General features: G+C 26.2%; 2 protein-coding genes across 2 annotated transcripts; one reads left to right on the plus strand and one right to left on the minus strand.

Annotated features, from left to right (window-relative positions):
- The first annotated feature begins 5,892 nt into the window (after positions 1 to 5,892).
- LOC127242859 (probable indole-3-pyruvate monooxygenase YUCCA10) lies at positions 5,893 to 9,758 on the plus strand. Its single transcript, XM_051262571.1, has 5 exons — positions 5,893 to 6,372; positions 7,747 to 7,890; positions 8,016 to 8,249; positions 9,216 to 9,338; positions 9,438 to 9,758. Exons 1-5 carry the CDS (start codon positions 5,893 to 5,895, stop codon positions 9,606 to 9,608), a joined length of 1,152 nt encoding a protein of 383 aa, XP_051118528.1. The 3' UTR covers positions 9,609 to 9,758.
- A 1,174-nt stretch (positions 9,759 to 10,932) lies between these two features.
- Positions 10,933 to 13,689, minus strand: LOC127243036 (protein TRANSPORT INHIBITOR RESPONSE 1-like). Its single transcript, XM_051262874.1, has 3 exons — positions 13,122 to 13,689; positions 12,156 to 12,651; positions 10,933 to 12,073 (listed from the first exon to the last, which is right to left on the minus strand). The coding sequence occupies exons 1-3, from the start codon at positions 13,574 to 13,576 to the stop codon at positions 11,276 to 11,278; spliced, it is 1,749 nt and encodes a 582-aa protein (XP_051118831.1). The 5' UTR covers positions 13,577 to 13,689; the 3' UTR covers positions 10,933 to 11,275.
- Positions 13,690 to 22,951: the final 9,262 nt, after the last annotated feature.

The following is a 22,951-nucleotide window of genomic DNA, read 5'->3' on the forward strand; positions in this document are numbered from 1 at the left end:
TAATGACATGTTGAAAAATAATATGATAAAAATTATTAATTCAAAACTATTGTTATTATTCTTATATTTTTTGGAAATTAACATATTTTAATATTTTTATTAAATATTTAAATAATATTTTTATATATACAAGTGTATTTAATATATTTTTGCAGCAATGAAATTTATAAAAAAATATAGAAAATAATAGAAAAGAAAATTTACTAACAAATCTAAAATCTATGTAAATCAATAAATAATTTAATAAATCTATTAAAATTCATATAAATCAATAATTAAAAAAAAAATCAAATTCTAAATAGAATTTATAAAATTTCTAAATCACATCATTTCACGTTTTTTTTTTTTTAAAATTTAAAAGGATTTAATAAAATCCAAGCTAAATACACCCCTTAATATAAAATAAATGGTAAACTGTATTTTTAGTCTCGTAACTGGACCCCTTATCATTTTAATCTCGTAAGTGGAGCCTGTCGTAAACTAGTCCCATAAGTGAAAAAATTTCGTTGTTTTAGTCCTCCGGCGCCGGAGACGCCCGCGTGGCTCGCCGGAGGCTACGTGTCCGCCAGGTCAGCGACACGTAGCGGACACGTCGATTTTATTTTATTTTATTTCATTTTTTAAATTGATTTTTATTTTTTTATTTTTATTTGGTTCAATTGAAAAAAAATAAAATAAAATAAAATTCACGTGTTCGTTAGGTATGCTGATCTGGCGGGACATCTGGCGGACATGTGGCTTCTGGCGAACCACACGGGCGTCTCCGGCGCCGGAGGACTAATACAACGAAAATTTTTCACTTATGAAACTAGTTTGCAATAGATTCCACTTACGAGATTAAAATAATAAGAGAATCCACGACTAAAAAAACTAATTTACCCTAAAATAAATGGAATAAACTACTTTTTAAATTCTTGCGTATGAAAAATTACAAAATTTACTGCAGGTAGTTGAGTAAATTATTAGTTAGGTAGATTAAATGCCATTAATTATTGTATATAATTAATATTGTAACTTAAAAAACAGATATTCAACAATAATAATATAATTATATTATAAATGAAATATGTTTATATTATTACTATTTCCATAACAGGTTGATTTAATTATACTATAACATTACGTGACACTGTCACGTTTCTATTTTTAATAAATTTATTAATAGTACACACACTTAAAATATATATATGTAAATTAAATTAATTAAATTTCTTATATATTTCATATAGGCATCACTTAAAACTTTTTTATTTATATGTATCTTCTAAATAAATTAATATTTTTATTTATATTTAAAATTTTATATTTTTTTATAAAATTATAAATAAATAAAATATTTTATTTAATTGTATTATTTAATTTTTTTTCTATAAAATAATACTTCATCTGTCTCGAAAATGGTCATTTGAGATTCATACTAAATTAAAAAATACTTCATCTGTCTCACATAATTTGTCTCTATTTTCTATTTTCGTCCGTCCCACATAACTTGTTATTTCTATTTTTGGAAATATAATTATGCATTTTAATCGCATTTTAAATTTTATAATTTTCTTAATTTTAATTAAACTATTTACTTACCTTAATTTTAATCTATAATTATTTTTACTAAATAATAATTATTTTTACTCATACACTTCTTAATTACTTACTAATTATACTTTACCTAAATTCATGTGTCTACAGTAATACACCTATATTACATGGGACGGAGGAAATAATAGAATTTTATTGGTTAGCAAAAGTGCGTAAGATATTTTAATATTTTTATCATTTTACTTTATGAATAAAGTAATTGTATATATATATATTTATAATTTAAATCAAAGTTAAAATAATATTTTGATAATAATGTATGATTAATTTTTTCAAAATAAAAAAGATATAGAAATAAACAAAAATGGTTAAAAATATACTTTGAATTGAGACAAGCGAAGTATTTATTTACAAATATTTTATTGAGATATTAGTGTTTACAAATATTTAAACATATATTATACTCCCTCCGTCTTATATCTATATATTCATTTGTTTTTTGTAAGGAGTTTTATAAATATTAGTATTATATTGAGATAAAGTAAAAATAAATGTAAAAAGATTAAATTAACCCTACTAGTATTGTATGATATAAATGTAATGACATTTGTGTAATATATTGTAAATTGGAAATGTATTTGTAATATTAGGTAGATAGTACAATTAGTAAAAAAAAATAGATATTTTATTATAGACATACCAAAATAAAAAAATAAATAAATTATTAAGGGACATGGGAGTAATATACTTTTTATCATATACTCCTTTTTTTTTTTTTTATATATATCAGTCATACCATACATAATAAATAATAGTAAAATAATATTAATAAGTTACTATAAATTTTAAATAATAAAATTTAAAATTATAATTTGATAAATAGTAAGTAATAAAGGTTAATTAAGAAAAATACGCGTAGCCAGTAGGTTATAACTGAGTTCATTAATGACCAGAATATTTTAATTAATACTTATTTATTAAACCATGCATTTAAATAATAAATTGATTATATTAATAAAAATAATGTACAATTATATTTGTTTATAAATCTCGGTAGAATAATTTGTATGATAATAAAAACAAAATTCCAAAGTAACATAATTAGTAAATAATTTAAAAATTATATTAGTATAAATAATTATAATTAAATAAATATATATTAAAATGATTAATTAATTTGATTAAAATATAAAAAATTATAAATTAAAAAAATTAAAATGTAATAAAACGTATATTATTATTATTATTTAAATGAGAAATAAAATGTGAAACATATTAAACTTGATAATATGAAGCGAAAATATGAGACATATGGAGTAAAAATTAAGATTGTGTTATACTCCCTCCGTCACACGTACCGTATCTACTACACTGTAAACACGGTATTTTAGAAGATGTGTAATTAGTAGATAATTAAGAATGTATTAGTGAAAATAATTATTTGATAATATAAATAACTATAAATTAAAATTAAGATAACTAATTAGTTTAATTAAAATTTTAAAAAATAAATAAAATTAAAAAGTTTAAAATGAGATTTAAGTGTGTAATCATTTTCGAGAAAAAGAAAGTGACATGGTATGTGAGACGGATATAAACGGCAACGTGGACATGGTAAGGGAGTATTATTATTTGAGTAGTGAAATTTTATGGTTAGTTATTATAAATTGTAAAAATATTTTAGAAGAATTGTGAAGTTATAGATTTTTATTTTTTAAAAATATTTTGTGAAAGCAAATGTCTTTTTTTTAAAAGAAAATTAAAAAATATAGATATTTTCTTTTTAAAGAAAAATGGAAATATGTAATTTATAAAAGAACAATTTCTAAGTTTATTTGATTTTAATTTGAAATTATGAGTGTTTTATTTAGATAATATTTTAATATAATATTTTGTAAAAAATATATATTTTAAAAAATAATAAATTATATTATATTTAAATTACAAAGCAAACACATCTTTTGACCTTTTGAATCAATATTCTTATTATTGTAAATAATATTCTACCGTTTCAATACAATAGTCTTCTTTGCCCTTTTTTGTCCATTCCAAGATAATACTCTCATTTTCATAAATAACCATATTACCATAAAATTATTCCTTTTTTTTTATTATTATTATACAATTATCACTACTTTTTACACTAATATACTCACAAAGACAGAAAAGTCACTTATATTTACTTTTTACCAACTACTAATATAATATCAATATTTGACTAGTATTTTATACTAATAATATAATACTCCTGTCCCCGTCAAATGATTCATTTGACTAGAAATACAATATTTTAGATAGTGTAATTTATATAAATAATATTATTATTATTTTTAAAATATAATTTAATATACATAATTCAAAGAAATTTAAAATAAGTATTAATTTTTTAAAAAACTACAGTATATTTTAATAAACTATATATAATATTGATATCATTTTTTCAATAATAAAATTTTATATAATATAAATAAATAAAAATATTTCATCCGTCTCTCGACAAACTATTTATTTTTTCATTTTGTTCAGTCTCGTAAAAAAATATCAATTTTTATTTTTATTAAATGTACTATCTATCTAACATTACAAATTCTATTTCAATTTATAATATATCATACAAATGTCATTATCTTTATATCATATAGTACTAATAAGGTTAGTTAAGTTATTCTAACTTTATTTATACTATATTCAAATATAATATTAATATTTCTAAAATTTCATGCAAAAAATAAACAAATATATAGATATAAGAGCGACGGAGTATATTTGTTTATCTACAATTAATATAAATTAACTTATAAAAAATATATATAAATATTTGTTGATTGAAGGAGAAAATAATAAAGAGGTTTTAAATAAGTATATGAATAAGATTTTTGAAATTTAATTAAATTGATTTATATATTTTAAATTATGTTTAAAATAGTTAAATTTATCAAAAATAAAAATAGATCATTTTATTTGAATGAAAATGAATATTGGATTTTGTTTTATTGTGATTTGAAATATAAGGATCATTTGAATTTTTACTTAAATATTTATTTTAATATACTATTTTGTAAAAAAAAAATACTCTCTTCGTCCCAAAACTATGATCTTATTTGAGTTGGACACGAGATTTAAATAATATTAATATTATATTTGATAGTTGGTAAAAAGTATGAATAAAAGACTTTTTTGTCCTTATGAATATATTGGTATAAAAAGTAATGATATTTGTGTAATAATAATAAAAAAATATGAATAAAAAATTTGAATACATTTTTAGATAAATAGGGAATATATTTTATTAAAAACTTCGCTCTAAAATAATAACTAATCACACTGTTGGGTTTGTTTGGTTGTGGTGTAGATTTAAAATGGAGTGTTAATTTAAATTTATGTATAAATATTCTTTCCGTTCAGACATAAGATATACATATTTTATTTTGAAACGTTCAATTACAAAGTAAATATTTCATTAAATACCTTATATTTTTTAAAAAATACCCTTATTTTACATCACATCATTAGTTTTACACCAAAAACAAGGGTACAAATGTCATTACACTACTTTTAACTTCCCACTATAATTAAAATACTCAATTCGTCTCTTATCTATCTATCCGTTTGCTTTTTGTATGGAATTTTAGAAATATTAGTATTATATTGGAATATAGTGAAAATAAAAGTAAAAATACTAAACTAACCTTATTAGTATTATATGATATAAAGTTGATGACATTGTAATATATTGTAAATTGTAAGGGTATTTGTAACGTTATGTTAGGTAGATAATACATTTACTAAAACAAGAAAATGAATAATTTATTATTGGAGGAACCAAAATAAAAAAAATACATAAATTGTTAACGGACAGAAAAATTACTATTATTTCTTAAAAACTGCGCTAAAAGTAAATGTTTACTTTGTATATAGACAGAACGAGTAATATTTTGATATAATATTCTATAAAAAAAATAAAATATTTTTATTAAAAATTATACTCCCTCCGTCCCAAAAGAATTGTTATGTTTTTCCATTTTCGTCCGTCCCAAAGTAATTGTCTAATTTTCTTATTTAGTAATTGTGATCTCTACTTTATAACAAAATTATTTCTAATTTTTCAAATTATCTCTAATTATTACTCTAATTTATTTTTTCTAAATCCTAAACCCTAAACACCCAATAAGATGTCTCTTTTGGGACTAGGGGAGTACATTAATTTCAGTTTAAATGATAAAAATAATTGATTTTTCTATTATTTCTATTTTTTTAAACTTAGAAATTCAACGACCCCCCGCCGCCCCCCCCCCCCCTCTCTCTATATATACATACAAACTCATATCTGAGCTGTATATTTGTCTGTCAGTATCAATGGCGGCGGCGGCGGCGGAGGCAGCAGTGACGATCGTCGGCGCAGGGCCGTCGGGGCTGGCGACGGCGGCGTATCTCCGCCACCTGTCGATTCCGTACACAATCCTAGAGAGAGAAGACTGCTACGCTTCGCTATGGCAGAAATACTCTTACGACCGCCTCCATCTCCACCTGACCAAGCACGCCTGTAGCCTGCCGTTAATGCCCATGCCGGAAACCTACCGGAAATATCCTTCCCGGCGGGATTTTCTGGCGTACCTCGCAGATTACGTGGCGCGGTTCGAAATCCGGCCGCAGTACCGCCGGCGCGTGGTCGCGGCGGAGTACGACGAGACTCGCCGGAAATGGCGGATCCGGGCGCGGAATCTGGCGGCGGAGGAAGAGGAGGAGTATGAGTCGAGGTTTCTGGTGGTCGCCACCGGCGAGACATGTGACCCGCACGTGCCGGCTTTGCCTGGCCTCGGAGACTTCGCCGGAGAGGTTAAGTTATTAAATGATACTACTTCAATTATTCTTGCTTTTATTATATAAATAAATAAATAAAATTATATATATATACACCAACAAATAAATAAATAAAAAATCGTGCTCTAGTAATAAAAAAAGAAATGTTGTGCTTAAAATAATGAATTATTTGTAAATAAAAGATAATTGAGATGTTTGAAATTATTAATATTATAATGAGGTTGTTTAATTTCGATCAATACTTTCTACCAATACACAGAGTACATGGTTATTTGTTTTTTTATATATTATTTTTAATAAAAAATATTCTTTTTTTGTTTCGATACAATAGTCTTTGGTTATCATTCTTGTCCATCTTAATAAAATAATAATTATATTATCATAAAATTATCTTTATTTTATTATTATTATTATACAATTGTTACTATTTTTTAAGTTAATACATTTACAAGGACAAAAAGATATTTTACCTGTATTTTTACTAATTATCAATATAAATATAAATAGTTTTTTAAATCTCGTGTCCAACACAACTAATACTATATTTTTAAATAAAAAAAATAGTACTCCCTCCTCCCTCCATCCCAACCCAAAATACTATTTTTACTGTCCCACTTAAAAATATAAAAGTAATTGTATATTAATACCAAAATATTCTTAACTTAAATTACAAACATATCATCATACATATAATTATTTTTTACATAAAAAATCAAATGTAAAAAATATTAAAATATCTTACACACTCTTATTAACTACTAAAATACTACTCCCCTCTGTCCAATTTATATTGTCCTAAAATGTATTTGCACGGTTTTTTAGGTGATTGGTTTTTTTGTTATGGATTAAAAAATTTGTCCTTCTTAATTATATGGTAGAGAATAAAAGTAATAAATGAATGAAGGGTAAAAATGTAAACAATAGGTGTTGAACGTCACAAATAAAAAACTAGTACATTAATTTGTGGACGAAGAAAATATTATTTTTTAATTTACTATAAAATCCCAAAAGACCAGATTGAAACTATTATTATTTTTTTTATACTCCCTCCTTCAAGTTATAAAGTATACATGTTTCTATTTTGGGACGTTGAATTACAAAGTAATCATTTCATTAAATATTCCATTTTTTTCCACAAATACCCTTACTTTACGTCACATCGTTACTTTTATACCAAAAAGTAAAGCAAAAATGTCATTACGCTACTTTTACCTGCCTATTATAATTAAAATAGTAAATGTATATTTTATGCTATTTAATATGTTATAGAACATACTGTTCTATAAAACATACTGTTCGTCTGTATGCTATTTATTGCTTGTATATATTTGATGTGCTGTCCTAACTGTCGCCTATAATAATATAAATAAATAAATATATATACGTCAGGTTATCCACTCGACAAGGTACAAAAACGGCGAGAAATTTGGCGGGAAGTCTGTCTTAGTGGTAGGCTGTGGGAATTCAGGCATGGAAATCTCATTAGATTTAGCGGAGTCGGGAGCCAGGACTTCCCTTGTTGTCCGAACACCGGTAATAAAATTAAAAAATTAAAAATAATTATTTTCTAATTTTTTATTTTATTTTATTTTATTTTTGTTATTTTAATTGAACCATATATAAAAATTTAATTTTAAAATTGAACTTGTTATTGTTAGGCACATGTAGTGTCAAAGGGGATTGTGAATGTAGGGTTGGTGCTGCTCAAATATTTGCCCTTTGGAATGGTTGATTGGATAGTGAGTTTGATGAGCAAATTGGTGTATGGAGATTTAACTAAGTATGGATTTTCAAGGCCTAAAGAAGGTCCTTTTGCAATGAAGCTCAAGTATGGAAAGTACCCGATAATCGACGTCGGCACTCTTCGCAAGATTCGATCCCGACAAATTCAGGTCATCTAATTTATTCGCCATTTTTTTTCGGTTCATATATTCGGAAGTAAGACTTAATTTACGTATGTTTCTAAATCACTTTTAGTACTATTTAACGACATAACATATATCAAATAAACCTATAAAACATAACTTCTTACTCCTTTGCAATTCATTTTTTTTTAATTCATTTTTTTTATTGTCACGTAAATTTATTTTTATTTTATTTTTTAGTAAAAAAAAGTAGATTTTTTCTACTTTTACTTTTATTTACCTTAAAAAATTTTTAATTTTTACTTATTTTATTTTAAAATATGTACTATGTCTGATGACTACATTATTTTTATGATAGATGGAGTATTGTTTTCAGAATTTCTCAAAACTCTAAATATATACTCCATCCGTCTTACATATAATATCACAATTTTTATTTTTGTTTGTTCCATATTTGATGTCATTTTATTTTATTTTTGAAAAAATATTACACATTTTAATAGTATTTAAAATTTTCAAATTTCAAATTTCAAAATTTTAAAAATATTAATTAGTTATTTTAACATCAATCTATGATTATATTTATTTAATTATAATTATTTTTAATAATATATTATTAATTATACTATTCATAAATTCTTGTATAGTAACTCTAATACTCCATTCGTTCCTTAACAATCTATACATTTTTCCATTTTGGTTCGTTTGATAACAAAATATCAATTTTCTTTTTAATAATTGTACCACCATATACCTAACATTACAAATACCCTTCTAATTTATAATATATTACACAAATATTATTACATTTATATCATACAATACAAATATGGTTAATTTAATCTTTTTACTTTTATTTATACTTTATCCTAATATAATATTATTATTTTTAAAACTTCGTAAAAAAAAAACAAATAGATATATAGATATGAAAAGAAGGGAGAATTATATATATTTATGTATGTATGTGTATGTATGTATTATTTGAAGCAGGTGTTGCCAGAAATAGCAAGCATAAAGGGGAATAATATTGAATTCAAGAATGGAGGTCAATATCCATTTGATGCTATAGTATTTGCCACAGGCTTTAAAAGATCTACCAAGCAGTGGCTCAAGGTCAGTCACCATTTCTCAATTTAATTAAATAATTAATTGATTTTATTATTATTATTATTATTATTATAAAAGTCCTATTTTATTTATTTATTTTGACAGGGTGGTGACAGTGATGGGCTGTTAAATGATGATGGGCTTCCAGAATATACTAGAGCCAATAAGTGGAAGGGTTCTAATGGGCTTTATTGTGCAGGCCTGTCTCGTAAAGGACTGTTTGGATCTGCTTCTGATGCCCAGAGTATAGCCTTTGATATTGAGGCCCACCTCTGATTATCTCTAAATTAATTAATGCCATTTCTATCTTTATTTTATGTTATTGAAAAACTGTCAAGTCTTAGTCTTTTTTAAATAAAACATTGGAATTTGCTGTGTTCATTCATGTTATTCAGAATATATCTGTATCTATATGGGAATATGATTATGGGAATAAAAACATGTGATATTTGTTCACAATTATGTCGTATTGTACAAAAAAGTATGCAATTGTGTATGTCACCGTAGCATGTGTTATTAATTCATGTGTATTTATTTTTATTATATTAACATATACATTGTGCTGTTTGTAATAATTAATATATGCGCTGCCAAACAGCACACAGTGTGTTCTTCAGCACAATGCTGAATTAAACTATATGGGAATGATTATTGGAATAAAAACATATGATATTTGTTCATAATTATATGTGTATTGTAATAATATATGTGCTGTCAAACAGCACAGAATGTGCTTTTTAATACAGTGTTGAATTAAACTAAAATTTTAATTCAACATTGTAGTTATTGTCATATATATATAAACAATAGAAACAAAATTCAAACTACAAGAAAAGGTCCTATGCTTCATTTTTACAAGATGAAATAAAATTAAGTAAAAATACAAGTAATTAAACCTTGGTATGATTTGGCATGCAGTGTTCAATGCAAGTAAAAAGACAATACATATACAGAGAGAGGTCTGTCTATAGGAAGAGGGTGGGGTGGGGGGGGGGGGGGGTCTACTTCACATGTCTATGATTCATATTTAAATTTTCAGGACATTATTATTAATACTAATAATAACTCAATGAGGCTGTAACAGTGATAGATAGATAGGTGTTGACTTGTTTTGAAAAAAAATCATTACTCATAACAAACCATAATTACTATATACACTAATTGTCAGTGTCAAATGTCAAATGTCAAAAGTTGCATTCACTTTGTGACACTTCCTTAAAGTAAAATCTACACACACAAAAAAAAAAAAAACTTAGATCATCTGTGTCCTAGAGCTCTTCTCAGTTCCAAGTACAAAAGCAACAATAATAAATAATAATAATCCAAGAGAACCTTTAGAATTCATGCGCATGTTCAAATTGTCAGATCTAACCACACAACAGCAGCTCTCATTCACAAAGAAGAATACATTTTACACATTTTATAAAGCATACTACCCAAAGTCTCCTAGGTGGGTGGGTGTGGGGGGGGGGGGGGGGTTGCAATCTGAAACCCTTTTCAAGAAAAGGGATACAAGAAAAAACAACACCCACAAGCAGAAATTTTGTTTTGGTGGGGAGGGATCATATCTTATATCCAACAGATAATGAAACCAACAACAACTACAAAAAAAACATTGGTAAAAAAGGACATCAAACATCTTTATTTATACATAGCAACCAAAGATGTAATGGAATGGACAAAGTATCCTATACACTATTGATTGCACATAACACCTGATCATAGAGAACAGCTAAAACATGTGAACATTCATTTCTTTTAGAATTATAAAATCAGCCATCAAGGAGCATAGAACACATAATAAAAGAGACATTGAGTGAGTCTGTTTTACCTGTTTGTTCATTGGAATGAATATCTCGGGCGATCGAGCAAAGGTTTGGAAGCATTTGCAATCACGTAGGGCTGTGGATGTACTCGATGGATTTTCTATATTGCAACAGTTATTACAAGAGTCTTGGGGCTGAATCTTTGTCCATAGTCCACACAAAATCAGGCATATCAGTTCTTTGTCCAGAAACAGTTCGGTAAACATAGAGCCTCTCAACAGAGCAGCTTTCGGGTCTCGAATCAGGGGGGCCTCTTTCATCTATTACCTCAATGTTAAGCCTTGGCATCTTCTGCCCGAGCAGCTTGCATGCTCTGAAACTTACCGAGCAAGAAGACATCCAAAGGGATCGCATTGTCTCCAGCTTTGCAGTGTTGGCAAGGAGAGCCTTGTCCCCGAATGGACAGTCTCTGATCTCAAGTTTACGGAGGCTGTCACAACCCGACAGCACATGATGAAGGCCTAAGTCGGTCTCCCCTGCAAAAGCTATCGAAAGCATCTCCAGTTTCTTGGCATGGGTGCCGATATATTCAAAAACACGATCGGTCAGGAGGCCAGACAAGGAAAGTCGCCGTAAGTCCTTACAGTTCTCCACAATGGCTCCAAACCCAATATCAAAAGGCTCATTGGTTAAATAGTCGGGAATCCGAGGCTCAATTATGCAGAGTCTGAAACGGATAAAATTAGGGCGATTCTTAGCAATAGCAACCAATGCAGCATTTGACATTTGGCGGCAGAAATAGAGGACCGACTGGAGCTTAGGACAGCCCTCGGAGACAGATAAAAGACCTTGTTCTGTCAAAGGTACATTAGCTTCTGCGTCGTACGGTTCTGAAGGAAACACGCGTAATTCCTGCAGATCCTTGCAAGATGCAGCCAGGGCTGCTAAACCACTGTCTTCTATATAATCTAGAACCTGTTCATGGCCATGTTAACAAGTTAATTAATCAATACAACAGAAGACAGACAACTTTAAATTCCGTAATAACAAATCTTACCCATAGGCGCTGTAAACTCGGACACTGGCTAACAAGCTTCACAAGATCAGGGCTTTGAATGGTGGCATAACTCAAGTTCAGAGAAGTGATTCCAGAGCAGGCAGGATAAACAGCTGGAAGATATGATGGAACCACATCCCAGAAACCAGATAACCCTTTAAGATGCTTACAGGCTGAAAATGCTTCGGCTAGATTTGAAAAGGCATCATCAGAACGCATATCTGCAGAATAAGCACCAGTACCTAATTCAACCAACTGAGGAGCAAGTCGAAGAAGATTGGGAAGCTTCTCAAGTGGCACAGCACGATTCAAACGAAGAGTTTTCAGGTTAGGAGATCGAGCAACCAGACGCTCCAAAGAGGAGAAATTGACTTCAGAGCCCAAGCAAGACATGTTAAATGATACCAAGGACGTGCAGTTGTCGGGGAAATGGCTAAGCCAATGCCCACTCAGGTCCTCAACTTCACATTCCCTCAAATCTAATTCTCTGAGGTTTCTGCAAATACAAACTTTACATCAATAATGGAAACAATTATTTTTGCTGCAAAAATGACAAACAAATCAGGAAGTAGGGATCAACAAGAAACAACAATTTGTTAATAGGGAACATTATCTAATAATCTTCACCAATCATGATTGCACAAAGTACCATTTAAAGCATCGAAACTGCTTCGGTTGTTCACAGCATTCCTTCATAATACCTAATTGAACCTCACACTTTTAACAGAAGAACAACTGGATAACAGCCGAAGAACTTCACTTATGCTTTATAAATCTTCTTCATACGTCTCCACAAGTTAAACAAGAGAAATAGCCATTAACTTCATATTTCAAAAGCAGGTTATTATGTAGTTCCAGATTATCCATGAAACGACGAAGAAAGTAAAAATCATATAGCATTGCAGCACGAAATTAACTGAGGAACCAACTATGTACTCGTCAACAGTCCAATTTGCAAGTAACAACCTGCAATTAGCTGCAATGGAGGCGAGACCGTCGGTCGTGAAACCCTCGCAGGACGTGAGCACCAAAGCCTTGAAATTCTTAAACGACTTGGAGATCAGCTCCAAACAGTCGTCCGTAACCACCATGCGCTTGAGCTTGATCTCCTCGAGCATCGGATAAGCAGCCGACATGGCGACGATCCAAGGGTAGAGGTAAGCTCCCCAACCATCAGGAACGAGGTTGAAGTCGGCGAAATGCGGCTTCCCCTTCATTTCCAACGACTTCACCTCAGGAAAGCGCCGGATCACGATCTCCGGCGAGACAGCGTAGCAGTTTCCGATGAAAACTCGGCGGCGACACCACCGCTCGATCTCGAACCACGACTTGCACACCAACGAAACAGAGTTCCGGTCCTTGTCGGAGCTCAGGAACGAGAACACATGCTCCAGAACCTCCTCCGGGAAAGCGTGCGCCATTGGAGGGCTAAAATGGTGATTTCACGCACTGGATCTGAGACCTGAAAGGGTAAAGAGATGAAGAAGGAGAAGCAGCAGCTGCAAGAGACCAATTGTAGCAGACAAGATAAGGTCCTTTATTATTATTATTATTATTATTTCTTTATTTATTATTTTTTATTTTTTATTTTCTGGTGTTTATATATATTTGATGCTCCCTGCGGTGAGGTTAGAATTTAACCGGAGTTCGAATCAACGTTCCAAATAACGCCACGTGTCCCCAGGCATTTCCAGCCGTTGATCTGCATATCTGGTCGAAGCGCGAGCGCGACAGCAGAAAGACGGTGGGCATATTCGTAATTCAATAAACAAATATAGAATTACCACAAATTTATTAGACTTATTATTATATTCATTATAGATTAGCTTAATTAAATGCCACCATTAATGTGCACGAAATTACTGAGACTCAAATGGAGTAAGGACAACCGCACGATTCCAAAATGCACGGCTGGATCCAACGGCTAGGATTTCAGTGGGGACCACGTGGGAAATAATAATAAAATTGTTATGTGACGTGAGCTAGATTCCGATCACGAAATCACAGCCGTCGGAAATTGTTTGCCGGTGATCATCAACCAACGGTGTGGATTTACTTGGTGTGGGAGTCCGGGAGCTCCTCGTCTACTATAAATTAACTACGGTACTTGAGGCTTAATTTTCATGTGACGAAATTAAATTAAAATTTTTTAAATCACTTTTATTATTGGTTACAAGCACAGGTGTCGATTAAAAAAATAAAATAAAATAATTTTAAAAATAGAAATATAAATAAATTAGTATTAATTAATAATTAAATAATTGAAAAGGCATAGGATGAAAAAGACAGGCACCGAAATGTATCAGTGGAATTGACTTGCAAAAATAAATGATGGCTTTATTAATGTGTTGTTGATGAAAACTGCTCGCGACAGCAGAATTATTGGAATGGGTGAATTCCCATTATTGCCACAATAATATATAAAATTATATCTATAAATATAAATAAAAAGAATGAAATTATGCTATTTTTATTAATACTATATAAAAATATTATTTAAATTCAAATTTTAAATTTTAAAATAACTCAAATACAAATACAAACGAAATATTGGTTTTTTTTAGTTCGGTAACTGACCCTTTTATCATTTTAGTTCCGTAAGTGGAGTCTGTGACAAACTAGTCTTATAAGTAAATTTTTTTTGTTTTTTTAGTCCTCCGGCGTCGGACACGCCCGCATGGCTCGCCGAAGGCTACGTGTTCGCCAAGTCAGCGATACCTGACGGTGAATTTTATTATTATTTTTTTCATTTTTCTGGGTTTTTTTTTTTTTACGGTATGTGTCCTATTTCGAAATTGAAGTTTTTCATCCGTAAATTTGGTATACCAAATTATTGATATAGTATTGAGATGGTAAAATACCAAACCAAAAATTTTGATATGTCATAACGAAAATTTTCCTACCAATAACCAAATTCGAAAAATCTGTTTTATTGTTTATTTTTAAATTTTATAATTACAATTTTTTATAATGTTAATTGCATTTAAATTGTTTTTTATTATCTAATTGCATGTATTAATTTACAATCAATACAATAGTATTTTTTTTAGAAAAAATAATTTCAATACATAAAATATTCAATATTAAAAAAATAGAATAAAAAATATTTTCTCCGTCCCAACTCAAAATATAATTTTTGTTATTTTCGTTCATTTCACTTCAAAGTATCTATTTTCTATTTTAGTAAAAATATCATACATTAATATCAAAATAATCTTAATTTTATCTAAATTACAAATATAGCATTACACATGCAATTAATTTATATACAAAGTCAAATGACAAAAATGTCAAAACTTCTTACACAATTTTTTCTAACTAATAAAATACTATTATTTATTAATTTACTATAAAATTCTAAATGACCCATTTGGAGAGAAACAGAAAGAGTATTTTAATATTTATTTCATTATTTCATCAAAATAAAAATTAAGAGTTATTAAAACAATACTTTTTTATAAATATAACATCGCTTAATCAAACTAATTAATTATATAATACAATATTTTTTAAAATGTGTTTCCAAACGAAAGTGAACCAATTTTATAACACTTTCTTAAATTGATTTTAAAAAATACAACAAATGTTTGTAGGAAAAAAAATATTCTTTATGTCATTTAAATTTATTTTCAATTTCATTTTATTATTGTCATTTAAATTTTATTCTAATTTTTTTAGTAAAAAAATAATATTTTTTCTATTTTTAATTTTATCCTAAAAAAAAATAAATTATATTTTATTTATTTTTTTAAAAATTCGTAATCGATCAAATGAGAATATAATTGAACCGAGAAAGCATGCTATTAGCAACACTACACATTATTTACTACTCCCTCTGTCCATTTACAAGGCTTACATTTACTTTTGGCTCGATGTTTAAGAAATAATAGTATTTTAATTATAGTGAGTAGTTAAAAGTAGTATAATGACATTTTTGCCCTTACTTTTTTGTGTAAAAGTAATGATGTGATGTAAAGTAAGGTTATTTATGAAAAAAAAGTAAGGTATTTAATGAAATATAAACTTTGTAATTGAACGTCCCAAAATAGAAACATGTAAACTTTGTAAGCAGACGGAGGGAGTATTTTCTTTGTCCTGACAAAGGGTATTGTTTGAGAGTTTTGTAATTAAATTAAAAAATAATAATATTTTATTAATTAATAGAAATGTGTAAAATAATTTTGAAATTTTTACTCATGGTACTTAATGTATATACGTAATAATATATTTATATTTTATGTAAAAATTAAAAATATTTTGATATTAATACTTGATTACTTTTTAAAAAAAAAATAGATATTTTTAAGTAGGATAAATAAAAATAATACTTACCCCGTCATCTAATTGTATACACATTGACCGGACATGAGTTTTAAAAAATAGATATAAAATAGAAAAGTTTACTATTTAAGATAAAAAAATAATAGTATTTTTTATTTAAAAATAAAAGAAAATTAGAATAAATTTAAATTAAAAAAATAAAAATAAAAATAAATTTGAATGTCATCGAAAGTAATTAGTACCCTTCATTGGCAACTGAAGAAATATTACATCAAATATATATTTATATTTTTTTTTCAAAAAATATAAAATAGATATTTATTTTTTATTTTTTTAAAACTTTTAATATTTTAAAAATCTCAAAAAACTACCGTCTAAACGGAGTCTATAGTATTTGATTAAATTCAGTTCATATTTATTTCTTTACCGAGACATAATGAATTTTGTATTTGATTTTTTGTATTTTACATTGTAATTATCATAATTTTAATTAAAATTATTTTAAAATAAAATACTCCATTCGTCCACAAACTGATGTTCTACTTTTCTATTTGAAACGTCCAATAACTATTATCCTATTTTTTTTTAAACACAAATTTTACATTTTTACCCTTAATTCATTTATTACTTTTAACATCTACCATACAATTAAGGGCAAATTTGTCAATTTATATAAAAAAACAATCACCTAAAAAATTGTGCAAATATAATTTAGGAAAATAAAAATGTGACGGAGGAAGTATCATATTAAACTATAATTCAAATTAAAACTTCAAACTAATGTGCAAAAGGAAACATATCCGATATGAGCGATAAAATGTTATGTGAAATAAATAAATAAGTAATTAAACGAAATGAAATTAGAGCTGATAGAAATTACGGGTTTTTTTGTTTTGTATTTTTATTTGCAGAAAAAACTTTATGTAAATTTCAAAGAATTTAATAGGTAATATAAAAATAATAAATAAATATAATATATTAACTTTTTTTTGAAGAAAGTGTAGAATATTTTTGGCAAAAAGAACAAACTCTACTTCTTCGGCCACTTTAATTTTTCAATTTTCCATATATATTAGAATTTAGACAATAATATAATTAATTAATAATTAATAAATTTATTAATAAAAAATTTATTAATTTTATAAATAATTATAAATTAAAATTAAGATAATTAATTAATTTAATTAAAATTTAAAATCATAAAATTTAAAATACGATCGAATTTTATAATTTATTTTTTTTTAAAAAAAAAAAACAAATTATACTCCCTCTATTTCCTAACAATTGACATTTTTTCTATTTTATTTATCCCATAACAATTAACATATGTATATTTTGAGTAAATATAATTAATAAATATAAATTAATTTAAGTAACTACATAACATATATAACATCACAAGTCATGTTGGACCTACTTAAAAATTTTCATTTCTATTTCTTCTTAATAAAGTAAATATTTTTTTATATTTAAAATTACACATCTTTTATAAAAATAGTTTGTGTCAATTGTAAATATATAAATTTTTTTACTTGTACTATATAAAATTTTATTATTTATAAAATAATATTCATATTTTATATATTTTTATTGCAATATAATTTTTAAAATATTTAAATATATATTCTATTATTTTAGTAATATATATTAAATTTATTTTTAAATTATTAATATTATTAATTATTTAATAAAATAATATTATAATTTATCATTATTAATTAATTAAATATTATTATTTTAAATATGTTATTACTTGTATCAAAATAATTAATTGTTTTGAAAGGAATAGAATATAAAATAAAAATAATAAAAAAAGGGAAAATTATATGAGATGATGAGTAGTAATAATAATGGTGGAAGTCAACCTGAATTGTGACGAAGCAATTAATCGGGGGCCCGAAATGAAAAGTACGATAGCTGAGCTGATAAGTGGGCCCGACTCTCTCTGCCGCCCGCCTACCTTTTCCACTGTCTTGTCATCGCACATTTTTTTTATTTAGTTTTAAATTTTTTAATATTAATATTATATTAAATTTTAGTAAAAAAATAAAAATATTTTTAGTAATACTTTCTCCGTTTCGTGCTGCTACACTATAGAACAGTATTTTAGTAGGAGTGTAATTAGTAGATAATTAAGAATGTATTAGTGAAAATAATTATTTCTGTAATATAAATAATTAAAATTAAAATAACTAATTAGTTTAATTAAAATTAAAAAATTTAAAATGAGATTAAAGTGTGTAATTATTTTCCAAAAAATAAAAGTGACATGGTTCGTAGGACAGATAGAAACGACAACGTGGACATGGTATCTGGGACGGAGGGAGTATTATTTAATATAAAAATAATAATATTTATATAATATATATGGTAAATTTGAATAATATTTATTATGTTAGATAGATAGTACAATTTATAAATATGAAAATGATAACTTTGTTTTTAGATTGACGAAAATAAAAAATGACAACATTTAGATGAAAATTAAGAAATATTATTTTTTTTATTTAACACAATTTTTGATTGGATTGAAATTTTACTAGTAAAAATCAATTTGGTCTCAATCATTTTTATTATTTTTTTAATTTTGGGTTTTATTAAAAAATAATTATCAAAATTAGTTTTACACTAAAAATAATTATTATCATTTTTTATTCTACTGTTAAATTTCAATTGAATATGTTGACGTGGACTTAACGAAAGCTGATGTGGCATGTGATCTGGAACAAACACGGACGGTGTTGCTTCAAGGAAAAAACAATTGTTATATTTATACAAATACGGCCGGGTTCAAATACGTCACTTATCATTTTAGTCATGTAACTGAAACTTATCTTGAAATAGTCTCTCATAAGTGAAATTTTTTCGCACACGTAGTCTCAAGTAAACCCTGAATGATACGTGGAAATTTTATTATTTTATTATTTTTTAAAAAAATATATATATCAATTAATAAAAATAAAAAATTTAAAAGTATACTACATTATTTTTTTTATATAAAGTTCTAAAATGTTTCTATTTTCTTTTCTTTTTTTTTTAATATATCAATTTTAAAAATAAAAAATTCATGTGTTCGCGATGTGGCGTGTCCGGGCGGATACGTGTCATCTGGCGTGTCACGCCACCATCTCCGACACCCAAAGATCAAATGTGTGAAAAAAATTTATTTACAAGACTGTTTTTTTTAGTGTTGATATTTAAATATTAATTATTATATTAAAATATAGTACAAATTAAGATTAAAAAAAATAAAAATATATCTATTAGTGTCTTATATTACAAATATTAACATTTGAATAAATAATTATACCAATAATAATTTTTAATGTTAAATATAACGAAGGAAAAAATAAATGTTTCAACAAATTGTTTCAATTTGCATAACAATCTTAAATTTATTTAATTGTAAGTTGAGAGGTACAATTGAAAGTTCAATTTTAACCTCAGATAATAAGATAGTTGTTTGGTTGTAAATTAAATTGTTATTTAATGTAAATATGATTATTTTTTAATGTTTTAAAAGCTATGTTTTATGTTCAATATGAACTGTATTTTTAACAAAATGAGGGTTTGTTCGGTTTTAGTTCAAAATTGAACATATTTTCTTTGTATTTTGATATGAATTGTATTTTAACGTGAAAATTTATGAGAAAAATAATACTTTATCCGTTCAATATAATTTGTCTATTTTTAAATTTTTGTTTATTCCACATAATTTGTCTATTTTTTAATTATATATTTTAATCATATTTTAAAATTGATAATTAATAATTTTTTATTTTAATTAAACTATTTAGTCATATTAATTTTAATATATAAGTATTATTTTTTACATTATAATACTAATTACACAATATCTAAAACTATGTATTCCAGCTAAAGTGGACAAATTAGAGTGAGGGAGTATATATTTTTTTAAAGTAGACTAAAGAGCAAAAATCATTTTTGATCTCATTTAATATCACAATTATCAATTTTGGTCATATTCAAAAAAATATATATCAATTTTGGTCTCACTCAAATGAAAATTTATCAATTTTAGTCCCAAAATAGTTTACTAGGACTGAACACGGCCATGTTCGATGACTCAGAAGGTGATTAAGCGTCCAGACAGCCAACACGGCCGTGTTGATTACCATGCACTTCTGAACACGGCCGTGTTCCTGCCCGTATTCTGAACACAGTCATATTCTAGATCATGTTCTTGCCCATGTTCTCAACACGGCCATGTTCACGACCATGTTTTCAATATAATCATATTGTGGGTCATATTTATTATTATTTTCAATTTTTAGTTAAAATTATTTGATATAAATATATATATTTATAATTCAACAAAAATAATTTTTATAATTATTTCATAATATAAAAAATATTCAATTTTTAATATTTTAAATATATATATAAATAATAGCATATTAATATATATTTTTAATAATACTCTCTCCGTCTCACTTACCATGTCTACATTGCCGTTTTTGTCCCTCCCACATCTCATATCACTTTTTTTTGGGAAAATAATTACACACTATTTTTTAATTTAATTTTTTTTTAATTTTAATTAATTATCTTAATCTTAATTTATAATTATTTATATTATATTATAATTATTTTCACTAATATATTTTTAATTATCTACTGATTATACTTATCCTAAATTCTCGTGTCTACAGTGACCCATACATCCAACGTGGGACGGAGGGAGTATTATTTTAAAATATTATTTTGAATAATAAATTTAAAATAATATTTTTAAATTATTACTATAAATTTTTTAAAATATATATAATGATTATTAAAAAATATATATTAATATATTATTATTTTTATATATTTTTAAAATATTAAAAATTGATTATTTTTTATATTATGAAATAATTGTAAAAAATATTTTTTGTTGAATTATAAATATATATATTTATATCAAATAATTTTAACAAAAAAGTAAATATAATAATAAATATGACTTATAATATGATTATATTGAAAATATGGTCTTGAACATGACTATGTTGAGAACATGGGCAGGAACATAGCTGTGTTCATAACACGGGCAGGAACACGGCCGTGTTCAGAAGTGCAGGGTAATCAACACGGCCGTGTTGGCTGCCTAGGACGTCCAGTCACCTTCTGAGTCAAGCACGGCCGTGTTCAGTCCCAGTCAACCATTTTGGGACTAAAATTGATAAATTTTTATTTGAGTGAGACCAAAATTGATAATTTTTTTTGAATGAGACCAAAATTGATAATTGTGATATTGAATGAGACCAAAAATAATTTTTACTCTATGACTAAATAATATTGATTTGTGTTTGTAATACAAACCAAATACACTAAAATACAAATGAATAGAATATATTTATACATAATAAAAAAAATTATAAAAAATAGAAAATTTAGATATTGACTTGTATTTTTGTTTGAATTAGTTATTTAAATTTAAATTTGAATAATATTCTTCTGAGAAAAAAATAATTGATTTTTATTATGAATGCAGGCTAAATTAAGGAATAGGTTTCGAAAACAAATCCAAACAGACCGTTGATATAAGTACTCATTATTGGTTATTATTATTATTATTAAAATAATAATCTCCTAAAGTATAAGGGAGAGAGACCGGATGAAGTTGGTTTTATTTTATTTTGAAGTTATTTTTTATTTTATTTTATTTTATTATATTACTAAATTGGTTGGCGTGCGTGCTGGCCGCCTGCACCTAATGCCATTGCTCTCTAAGCACCCATTAATACTACTCCGTTGCCGTTTCTGTCCATCCTATATACCATATTTTTTTTTTTGAAAAATATTACACATTTTAATCTCATTTTAAATTTTTTAATTTTATTCTTTTTAATTTTAATTAAACTAATTAGTTATCTTAATCTTAATTTATAATTATTTATATTATAGAATAATTATTTTCACTAATATATTCTTAATTATTTACTAATTACATCCCTTTTAAAATACCGTGTCTATAATGTAGAAGACACGGTATCTGGGACGGAGGGAGTATAATTTTATTTTTAATTTCAATTCTAATTTTAATCAATTATTTCAATGCCATAGTAACAAAACTAATAATAATATTCGCTCATGAAAAAAAAACGAAAAATAAAAAGGCCAACTAATAATAATAACTAATGGGATAACTATCCTTACTTTTTTCGTCCCAATATAGTTGTCTTATTTTTTCATTTTCGTTCGTCTCAAAATAATTGTCTTAGATTTCTTATTTAGTAATCGTGGTCCGCACTTTATAATAAAATTATTTCTACTTTTTTAAACTACCTCTACTTATTACTTTAACATACTTTTTAAAATCATTCAAGGGTATTTTAGTCTTTTACTTTCTATTTTATACCTGGTACGGAGGGAGTATTAGTTTGTTTAGAAAATGTGTTTATAAAAAATTGTGGAAAAAAAACTACAATTCTTTTTAGTTTTCTTATTTTCGTATTTTTCTATAAAATATTATTATTTTTAATATTACTAAAAACAAAACATACAAACTA

The sequence above is a fragment of the Andrographis paniculata genome, unplaced genomic scaffold (assembly GCF_009805555.1).
Source record: "Andrographis paniculata isolate CXL003 unplaced genomic scaffold, ASM980555v1 Contig89END, whole genome shotgun sequence".
NCBI classification, from domain to species: domain Eukaryota; kingdom Viridiplantae; phylum Streptophyta; class Magnoliopsida; order Lamiales; family Acanthaceae; genus Andrographis; species Andrographis paniculata.

Bases quoted from the DNA above. Each gene is read 5' to 3' on its own strand.
- LOC127242859 (XM_051262571.1), top strand. From the start codon at position 5,893: ATGGCGGCGGCGGCGGCGGAGGCAGCAGTGACGATCGTCGGCGCAGGG. The intron at 6,373-7,746 runs GTTAAGTTATTA...TATATACGTCAG, and splicing joins TCGGAGACTTCGCCGGAGAG to GTTATCCACTCGACAAGGTA. The intron at 8,250-9,215 runs GTCATCTAATTT...TATTTGAAGCAG, and splicing joins TTCGATCCCGACAAATTCAG to GTGTTGCCAGAAATAGCAAG.
- LOC127243036 (XM_051262874.1), bottom strand. From the start codon at position 13,576: ATGGCGCACGCTTTCCCGGAGGAGGTTCTGGAGCATGTGTTCTCGTTC. The intron at 12,652-13,121 runs GTTGTTACTTGC...TTGTATTTGCAG, and splicing joins TCCATTGCAGCTAATTGCAG to AAACCTCAGAGAATTAGATT. The intron at 12,074-12,155 runs GTAAGATTTGTT...GGCCATGAACAG, and splicing joins CGAGTTTACAGCGCCTATGG to GTTCTAGATTATATAGAAGA.